Source organism: Nicotiana tabacum, chromosome 10 (assembly GCF_000715075.1).
Source record: "Nicotiana tabacum cultivar K326 chromosome 10, ASM71507v2, whole genome shotgun sequence".
NCBI classification, from domain to species: domain Eukaryota; kingdom Viridiplantae; phylum Streptophyta; class Magnoliopsida; order Solanales; family Solanaceae; genus Nicotiana; species Nicotiana tabacum.
The window spans coordinates 26,282,885-26,293,554 of NC_134089.1; the positions used below are offsets into that span (position 1 = coordinate 26,282,885).

The following is a 10,670-nucleotide window of genomic DNA, read 5'->3' on the forward strand; positions in this document are numbered from 1 at the left end:
AGAAAATAAATAACTTTGTCATTTTTATATTTTAAAATATGTTCATGTTTGAATATGATTAAACAAATTAAGTACCACGGAAAAATTAAATATACGAACATATTGTAAATAAAATAAATAAAACAATATAAAGTTATTTTGGTTACGAATAAATGATATATAATATAGAAGGTGTTACATAAATGAAAAAATTTATAATGTCAAGCAGGGGCATATGTAATGTGATAGTAACAGGTTTAATTGAACACATAACTTTCGATGCGGAATAAAAATTCATATGTAAAAATTCACTAAAATTGTAAAAATAGTAGATATGAACCCATAATTTAAAAATTATAATGAGTTTAATACTAAAAAACTTAAAAGTTGAACCCATAGAGTTCAAATTGTAGATCCGTCTCTGATGTCAAGGACATAATAGACTTTTCAAGTAAAAACGTTATAAAAATTTGCCCACGGTGACTTTTGAGATAACTAGAGCAAAATAAATAATTGTTGCGTAACAAAAGAAAGGAAAAGTGATTTTTGGGTAACGAACACAAAGTTGAATGACTTTTACCTAACAAAAAAAGAAAAAGTAATTTTTGGGTATGAACACAAAGTTGAATGACTTTTACGTAACAAAAAAAAATATAAAATTACTTTTGGATAATGAACGAGTTAAATGACCCCTATAAAATTTACTCCACTTCATTGGCAAATTAAGAAAAAAAAAATAAAGACCAAAATTTCAACGGTTGAATTTAAGAAGACAAGAATGAAACACGTAAACTCTACTCCAAGGGGCCACGTAGCCACTTGGCCCACTTCTACAACTACAATCACTACAAAAGCTCACGTTGCCATTATCCCATGCAACTAATTCTAGCATATCTGCATAAATCTTTAAGTGAGTAATATTTTTGACATGTAAAAAAAGAATCTTTATATCATTTGAATTTATTTTTCAGTTGAGTTTTCGATCTAAGTCATTAACCTTTATGTTCTGATTATAACAAATAATGACCAAAACTGAAGATGACAGATTCGTGCTCTTAATGTCAAATATTGGAGAATGAAGGGTTCAAACGATGAGAAAATGCTTAGTCAGAAATATTAATTTTGGTAGAAAAAGTTAGATGATTAGATATATTCAAATACATCAAATAAAATGCATCTGAAATCAAAATAGAAAAATTATGCCGCTATTTGATTGTTTGGTTTGGCTACAGCAACAACAAATTCAGTGTAATTCCACAAAGTAGCTAGGGTATGAGGGTAAAATGACCTTACCCTTACCTTGTGAAGGTAGAGAACCTGTTTCCGATAAGGTAAAAATGAAAAAGAAGAAACACAATAAATATTAACAACAGCAGGATAATTAAGGTGATAAGGTAACAAGGTGACAAGGTTTAGAGTTTTGCTAAAAGCTTCGCTATTAGCAGAGAAATTTCTCTCATTTATGCGATTCACAATAGCCAGTAGGACAATGATAATCTTGATTCTCAATCTTCCTATACTTGTAGCTAGTAGCTTTTAAAGAGTTATCAATTAGTACAACACATAACAAATTACTACAACATTATTTGTAGCTGACAACCTTAGATGACATCTTGTTGATCCCTCTTACGTTTTTTAACATTTGATATGAAATTGATGTCCCCTTGAGGAATGTTGAAGAGAGAGCAATAGCAATGATGAAGAAGTTGGCAATCACACAACTCATGCTGTTCCATTGTCAATACAGTTACTGGACTTGAAGGGCCATAATAAAAACCTCCATATGTCACCATTTCTTGAAATTCCTCTACCAAGAGTTGTTTATTCATCATTTTTTGACACTTTGTTAGATCATCCTAATGAGAAAAACCAAAATATATTAATGAGAAATCAATGGAATAGCACTCAAGTTCTTATAGAAAGCATGTTTTTTCATGAAAAAAATAAAAAGATTATGTGTGATTAATCTTAATTACCTTTTGATCTTGAGGGAAGAGTCTAGAAAAATTGTTGAAATAGTCATCTATTAATGGAGAGAAATCTTCACAAGCGCAGTTAACAGCAGATTGTGCAATGACACAAGGTCTGAACTCCAAGAATTTAGCATCTGTCAACAGGCTTAGTGGTTAATGCTAGGAAAACTCAGATATTCAAATCAAATTAATTAATTTGGTTCTTCTTAAAAGTTTAACTTCTGCGCACTGATCATAGTATATCAATTACATTGTCAACGCATATAAGTTAAATCGGAGATAAAGAATAGCAAGGTTTCCAAGTGTTTTTGTATACCTAAAAGAACTCCAAGAAGTAGGTCCTTGACACGGGAAGTAAAATCTTGAATTTTGAGGGACTTGATATTCCACTGAAGCAATTCAATGTATGAATATGGTGTTGTACAACTTAATCTCCATCCTAAAGCCTCCAACAATGTCAACTCCATACGTTTGATCATTTTTGATTCATACAAATGTTCAACACCTTCCATCTGCAATCATCCTACCAACTGTTAATTTATCAATCAACATCATAACATTAATAACATCTAACCCTAAAGATACAAACAGTCTAGAAGGGCAGCCTAATGCACAAAATATTCCGTGTTACGCATGGTCCGGGGAACGATCGCACCCCAAGGGGCGTGATGTAGATAGCCTAGTCTAATGCAAGCATTAGTGGTTACTTCCACAACTCGAACCTGTGACCTATAAGTCACACAAAGACAACTTTACTGTTGCTCCGATCCGCAACTCCCCTTCACAAACAGTCTAGAAAAAAAAATAAAAATGAAAGCATCCGGATTAAACAAAATAAATAAATAAAAACAAATGGTGGAGGACTACTCACCTGTAATTCAAGCAATTGAGGAGGGTTTGTTTCATGGAATTTGGATGCCACAGACAAACAAGCAATTGAAAGTAACTCAAACATCCAGTATCTCCATCCCTACAAATTTAGTTTTGGCATAGAATGGAATTTTTTCAACTGAATTCAATTCAATGTTTTTGGTTCTTTTGGAAATTTTTTATAAAAAAAAAAACTTTCTTTTAACGTAGTCTTACCTGGCACTTATTTAAAGAGATAAACCGATCAAGGTAACTTGCAGCACCAAATATAGTTTCATTAGATAAATTCCACCTCCTTTGACACTGTAGAGTAATTTTAATATAACCAAAGATAGAATAAAAATAAAAATAAAAGTGTTATGCAAGAAAATAAAATTTAAGTTTACCTTAATAAGCCAGTAAATAGCTTTGAACCTAGCATTCTCAATAAAACAGTTTTCTTTTATTCGCTTCACATAATCTGGTTTAGGCATGTAACTCATCTCCTTCTCTAATAATATCCCAAAAGCTTGTTCGCATTCTTCTTTGGTTGAGTAGAAAAAACTAGTATCTCCTTCTTCTTCATTATTTACATGCACGTCATGATCTTCAGGGCTCATGAGCCAAACTTCATCACATAGCAAACTCTCCATTTTTTGGACTGAAAAAAAGTACAGTCTTTATTTCCAAGAATGGCAAAAATAATGGAGAAATACTAGACTTATTTCTGAATGTCAGATCAGAAATGGTTGAAAACGAGGACAAAGGCAAATGATCACTACATGATAGCCTGCAAAACTATAAAGGGGTTCATTAGTTTGTCCTTTTTAGTGTTTTGTGTCATGCACAAAAAGCTTAAGGTAAGCTTTAATATATACTACTATAATTCTTGAAGAGGTTCTTGGTCTGGAGTAAATAGTCTATGTACTACTACAGGCTGGCTATGCAAATCATACTACAAAGAATTTAATTTCTATATAGTGTCACGGTAAAATGTTTGTACACTATTAGTCAGAGGTGGACCCAAGATTTGAAAGCGGCGGCTACACTATTATCGAATAAGAATTTGAGCAAATGCTAGAGCCGGAATCGAACCCAGGCAACACACTAAAATTCAAGTTGTCCATCCACGTCGACTAATGCATCTGTCTAAGATTTAAATCTTATGAAGCCAATCAAAATATATACCTGTTATATATACATATATTTTTTCCGAAGTTACCCAAAAGGATAGGTCCGCCTCTGCTATTAGATCACTTAAAAATCCAAAAAGTAATATATATATATATATATATATATATATATATATATATATATATATATATATATATATATATATATATATATAACTTTCTATAGCAAGTATGAAATGTTTACCTGTGCAAAACGTTAGTAACTGATCTGTTACAACAGATATAGAGCGTGTATATATAACTTAAATTCTATTAGAAAAATGGAGATAAAAAAGAAGGGTATAGACTATAGAGAGGGGGGTGGAGTTGGTAAGATGAAGAGGAATAAAAAAGAGGAGATGAGACTCATGAAAAGAGGTAAATGCAATATCAGATATATTTGATGTTTTTGACTGCAGTAACCAATTGCGTGAACACACGAGGATAGTCGCTGTTTGCCTTGTGATTTTATTGTGTTTGCATTGTCTTTATATAGATATAAGCAGAGATCTAGTTTTCACCAAACTTCTGGTTTGGGATTTTTTTACTCTGATATATATATAAAATTGTGGGGCTATATATTTAAGTTATTGCAGTTATAAGATTTTGTATTTATGAAGCACACACGTAAAGGGTCCACAATGCGCTTTTCCAGTATTGATGAGGAATGTGCAGAAGTAACTGTACTGAAACTAAACCAACTGCTTCTCCCCATATTGTCCCTTATTTTCAGCTAATTCGTCACTTCTCAAAGAAAATAACATAGCGAAAAAAAGAAAAAAAAATCCTGCTTATAAATTTATTACCAACTTACATAATATTCAAAATTAAACTTGCTAGAGGAATTGAAGGCCTCATGGTTGGCTCAACCAGAATGCAATTTAATTTTGATCACAAACCTTAAGGATTTTAAGTAAAATACGTTAACGGTGTAAAATTCTTTGTAATGTCATTATATCTTGCCAATTTGGACTACTAGTTACCTTTTTTATTCGAGTTTCCAATATGTATTTACTATAGAAAGTTTCGTGTAGCTAAATTGGCTTTTAAGTAAGACTGTTTAAAATTGAATCGTAACCAATAATTAATCGAACTGCAAAATTAGTTTATTGGTATCGAGTTATCGGATTAACGATTCATGAACAGATTAAATTTTTTTAATTAATGGTTTATCGGTCCGGGAGCAGATTACTTAATTTTCTTATCGAATAAATTATTAACCCCTCAATAATTATTATATTGACATTTTTACTCCTACGTATATAAAATATCTAACTAGCTACTTAATTCCTATCTCAATTCTCATTTTGCCATAACTAATTTGTAGCATTTTAAAGAGCAGAGATCCAACTTTATGATTGGAGAGTGAAATCAGTTGGAATTAAGACAAAATCGTGGGATAAGATTGAAGAGTCCAATCTCAGCCATAACTAGTTTCATGATCAGTTTAACTTGTTACCTTGATTTTACATTTCCAGTAACTTTGAGTCTTTTGGATGTACTATAAATACGAATTGTACTGTTGTGGCTTCCCTTAACTGTACATTGTTTGTTTTTATAAAATTCCAAATTTTGGTCTTTATTTAAAGCAATGTATATTTTTAGCCTATTAACCGCCCGATAATGCTAACTCCATACTGAACTGCTCAATATCTTATCGATTGGCTAGCGGATCAGTACATTTAAAGCTGATAACCGATAAGCCGAATTGTTAAGCGTAAATATACACTAGATCCACACGATAAGCAACCCTACTTTTAAGTAGCATGATTATGTAAAAATTCTTTGCTTATAGCATAATGGAGCGTCTTTGTATATAATTTAAATTCAATTAGTAGTAAACTCTGGGATCTTGGCATAATTAATACCATTGCATGAAGATCTCGCTGAGAAATTGAAATTGATTCACCAATTTCAGCAAATCAAAGGCCGAAAATAGCAGTTGTTAGTGTTAGTATTTTAAGCAAAAATTAAACTCATTCATCACCCGGCCCCTTTTCGACCAATTAACAGACAAACGTCTACTACGACCTGAGCTAAAAGTCATGGCAGTAGTTTCAGATTCCTCGCTAGCGCTATACTGCCGTTTCAACTTCCCTTGCCCTTTGCATTACTAAAATTCTATTGGATTTAACTTACCAATTATATAAATTTGAAAAATGTATGTTTTTAGCCTTTTCCAAAAATAATAACTCACTAATTTTTTTTTTGGTAATATATGTATTATATACATAATATATATATATATATATTTTATATACATTTTGACTAGTAAATTCAATTAGTTTCGGTCGGCCGACCAATTATGTATTTTTCCCAAAAATTTGTCACAGTAGGTTCATTCTAAATTCTAATGTACATCATATATTAGTTTAATTAGCCACCTTATCATCTAATTGTGCTATACCAAGAAGAAATTCTTCTTTCTTGAGTCATAAGTTGAGATAATGCACGAAATTTAATCCAATAATCCCATGATTTCAATACTAAGTTACTCGTCGCTTAAGTAAGAAAGTCATCTACAAAAGGTAAAAAAAGAGTGAAAGAGAGCTCTAGTAATAATTCTCTTTCGACATAGAAGAAGTTTTACACTAGCAATATATTTTCATTAAGTTTTATTGTCACGACCCAAGTTCTCCCTCCGTGAACTGTCGCGACGGCACCTAGTCTTTACGACTAGGTAAGCCTAACAATTGCGGAAAAAGAAAATAAAGATACGAAACTAGCAATTTACGAGTAACATAATAAAGAAGTTTAAAATGCCGCTCGGCATATACAATAACACTCTCTCAAACGGAACACAAAGCACTTCCAAAACCCGAAATCTCATGAAATCACAAGCTACATAAGTACATAGTGTATCTAATCTCCAGAAAGTCTAACAACGAAGAAAAATACAGGAAGTCTATAACTAAAAGAGGAATAGAGAGGGACTTCTAGGTCTGCGGACGCGGCAGATATACTTAGAAGTCTCTGGATCGCCTCGCCTCACTAGAAGTATGGCTAAGAAATAGAACCTGGATCTGCACATGGAAAATATGTGCAGGAAAGGTCATGGGTACACCACAACGGTACTCAGCAAATGCTAAACCTAACCTCAGTCGAGTAGTGACGAGGAAGGTCAGGACCCTACTGGTTATGTATATAAAACAAGGTACAACAGTATGAAATGTGACAGTATAGTTAAAATACTAATAGTCGAGTAAGAATAAAATCACAGAAAAAATATAACTAAGTATACAGTGATAGCAACAGGGGATCTCCTGGGATATCGTCCCTTAGTCCCAAACGTAAATGTGTAGAGGATCTCCCGGGATATCGTCCCGTAGTCCAAATCATAAATATGTAGGGGAATCTCCCAGAATATCGATCTGTAGTCCCAAAGTAATTATCCAATACAGGGGGAATCTCCGGGGCATCGTCTCGTAGTCCCAATTATAAATGTGCAGGGGTATCTCCCGGAATACCGATCCGTAGTCCCAAAGTAAACACACAACAGTCTCAAGAAAGAATCCTACAATTCTATTCAAGTTCATATCAGGAAAATAGGAAATTTCTACCCTAAACATGCTACACAAAATCCAAGTAAGCAGTTAAAGCAGGTAAGACAGTTAAGTCACATAAGCATGCTTTCCTAAGCTAAACAGGAGGCTTCATATACTAGTATTGCTCAGTTAAAAGAAAACATAGATATTTACTTAATGAAAACAAGGATTTTCAATAATTAGCACATGTACGCACTCGTCATCTCACGTATAACAACAGTACCAAAATCCAAAGGGGGGTTCCCCCCCAAGGTTAGGCAAGCCACTTATCTCGAACCAGCTCAAAATCAATCTGATATCACGCTCTTTCCATGAGTATCCAACTCCGAGTGGTCCAAATCTAAACAAATTAATTACATAATGTAAATAAAACTACAAGCAACTAATTTAACTAATGTATTCAAAGCTATAGCAAGAAATTAGAAAAACGCCCAAAAATCCTCCTCGGGCCCACGTCTCGGAATCGAGTATTAGTTAAAATTTTAGAACACCCATTTACTCACGAGACCACTGGTCCAAAAATCACTCAATTGCGACAGCTAAAACCCAATCAAAACCCAAAAACTTGGTTGGGGAACTTTTCCCCCAAATCCCCATTCTTCCACTCAAATTCATAGATTAAATGAGGAAAATAATACTCCATCTGTTCCAATTTATGTGAACCTATTTCTTTTTTGGTCCATTCCAAAAAGAATAATCCCTTTTTAAATTTGGTAACAATTTAGCTTAAACTTCCAATTCTACCCTTAATGAGCAGCTTTTATAAGCACACAAATACTCTAGGCCCCCTTTTGCTTTGTTTAGGACCACAAATTCCAAAAGTCTTCATTATTTCTTAAACTCCGCGCCTAGTCAAACAAGTTTACATAAATTGGAGCAGAGGGAGTAATAGATTAGTGCATTAGGACCAAATTAGAGTTTGAATTTATTACCCAATCTTTCTCCTTCAAAATCTCTCCAGAAATCACCCTCCACCGAGCTCCAATTCGATTTTAGAAGTTATGAATTTCAAACCCTCGTTTTCTCTTTTTCTGCCCAGTGAATTCCTCTTCTGCAAGGGTTCCACCGCACTTGCGGTCCCGCTCCTGTGGCTCTTACTCCGCACCTGCGAAATTTCATTAAACGACCGGATTTCCGCACATGCGCCCCTTTACTCGCAGATGCGGTTCCGCTTCTGCAGTCCTGGAGCCGCATCTGCGACCTCTGATCTCCAAGCCTCATACCGCATCTACGGTCACCAATCCTCTTCTGCGGCGCCGCACCTGCGGTCCAAACTCCGCAGCTGTGAAACCAACAGGTTTAACAAAATTTTAGAAATTGCCTAAGTCCAAATTCACTTTCGTTAAGCATCCGAAACTCACCTGAGGCCCCCAGGACCTTAACCAAACATACCAACTAATCCTAAAACAACATACAGACTCAGTCGAACCCTCAAATTATATCAAACAACTCTAAAACCATGAATCACCCTCCTATCCAAGCCTAATGAACTTGAAATCTCAAGAATTCTACAACCGTTGTCGAAACCAACCAAACCATACCGATTGACCTCAAATTTTGCACACAAGTCACATTCATCACTACAAAACTATTCCAACTTTCGGAACCAAATTCTGACCCCGATATCAAAATCTCACTATCGATCTGGAAACTTCAAAAATTTAACTTTCGGCATTTCAAGCCTAAATAAGCTATGGACCTCCAAAACCCAATCTGCATATGCCCCTAAGCCCGAAATCACCCAACAGAGCTAATGGAATCGACGGAATTCCATTCCGAGGCTGTCTTCACACTGTTCCGACTACGATCCAACTTCTAAGCTTAAACTCTCATTTGAGGACTAAGTTCCCTAAAATACTCTGAAACTCAAAACGAATCTTCCCGGCAACTCACAATAGCAGAAACAAACACGGGGAAAACAATTAATAGGGGATCGAGGCATTAATTCTCAAAACGACCGGCCTAGTCGTTACATCCTCCCCCTCTTAAATATTTGTTCATCCTCGAACGAGTATAGAGACATACCTGAAATGGTGAAAAGATGAGGGTAACGACTGCACATATCCAACTCGGTCTCCCAAGTCGCCTCCTCAACCGACTGACCCCGGCACTGAACCTTTACTGATGCAATGCTCTTTGACCTCAGCTTTCGAACTTTCCTGTCCAATATCGCCACTGGCTCCTCAACATAGGATAGATCTGTCACGACCCAAACCGAAGGGCCGCGAAGGGCACCCGGTGCCTTACTCAACCGAGTACCAACATAACATATTTTTCTTATTATACTCTCTTAAGTAAATGAGCCAGAAACCCGTCATGAGATAACAAGAATAAATCATAAGGGAATACTCACCATATGACGATCCAACATGATATACAAACTTATACATGTGACATACAGGCCTAGAAGGCCGACATGACCATTTGTAAACTCAACACATAGGCCAATAAGGCCATACACATATCCATAAACCTGATATCTGTCTACAAGCCTCTAAGAGTACATAAAATCATAAAGGTCGGGACAGTGCCCGCCATACCAATCAATACATATCCAAAGCATACTGACCAAATAGGCAACTCCGGAGCAAGTGGAGTGCACCAACACCTCCGCTGAGCTGATAGCCTACTAGGAAGACTATCAACCAATCAATCGGGACCTGCAGGCATGAAACGCAGCGTCCCCAAGCAAAAAGGATGTCAGTACAAATAAAGTACCGAGTATGTAAGGCAGGAAAGCATAAACAAGAACATTAATGTAAAGAGAGATAGAGGAGATACAACCTGTAACATGTGCGTGCCTCTAGGAGCTACTGACATGAAGTGCATAATACATATATATACATAAACTTTTAAAAACATACGTCTCTATAGGCATCATCATCATCATCATCATATCGTACCCGGCCTCAAAGAGGACTCGGTAAAAATGTACCCGGCCATCATAAGGCTCGGTAGAATCGTACTCGACCACGTGGAACTCGATAAATCCAACTGATCAGTGGTTGCACAATAGGTGTCGTACCCGACCTACTATAGTGCGGCTCGGTAGATCAAAATAGATATTATATATAATGCATGCTAGACTCATGGAATCACGTTCTAAACCTTTCAGAGTGACGTAAGGTCATTTCACCTTTGATTACCATTAT

At 35.3% G+C, this 10,670-nt stretch overlaps 1 protein-coding gene across 2 annotated transcripts; it reads right to left on the bottom strand.

The window, feature by feature from the left end:
- Positions 1-1,397: 1,397 nt before the first annotated feature.
- On the bottom strand, positions 1,398-7,858 carry LOC107772708 (putative cyclin-D7-1). Of its 2 annotated transcripts, none has more exons than XM_075222742.1 (7): positions 7,715-7,858; positions 3,209-3,462; positions 3,039-3,125; positions 2,824-2,922; positions 2,269-2,464; positions 1,956-2,086; positions 1,398-1,835 (listed from the first exon to the last, which is right to left on the bottom strand). In XM_075222742.1, exons 1-7 carry the CDS (start codon positions 7,719-7,721, stop codon positions 1,581-1,583), a joined length of 1,029 nt encoding a protein of 342 aa, XP_075078843.1. In that variant the 5' UTR covers positions 7,722-7,858; the 3' UTR covers positions 1,398-1,580. The 2 variants fall into 2 exon arrangements, with proteins under 2 accessions (XP_075078843.1, XP_075078844.1); XM_075222743.1 differs by lacking the exon at positions 7,715-7,858 and adding an exon at positions 4,179-4,435.
- Between the last annotated feature and the right edge of the window lie 2,812 nt (positions 7,859-10,670).

Bases quoted from the DNA above. Each gene is read 5' to 3' on its own strand.
- LOC107772708 (XM_075222742.1), bottom strand. The intron at 3,126-3,208 runs GTAAACTTAAAT...ATTACTCTACAG, and splicing joins CTATTTACTGGCTTATTAAG to TGTCAAAGGAGGTGGAATTT. The intron at 1,836-1,955 runs GTAATTAAGATT...TTTTCTCATTAG, and splicing joins TCTTCCCTCAAGATCAAAAG to GATGATCTAACAAAGTGTCA.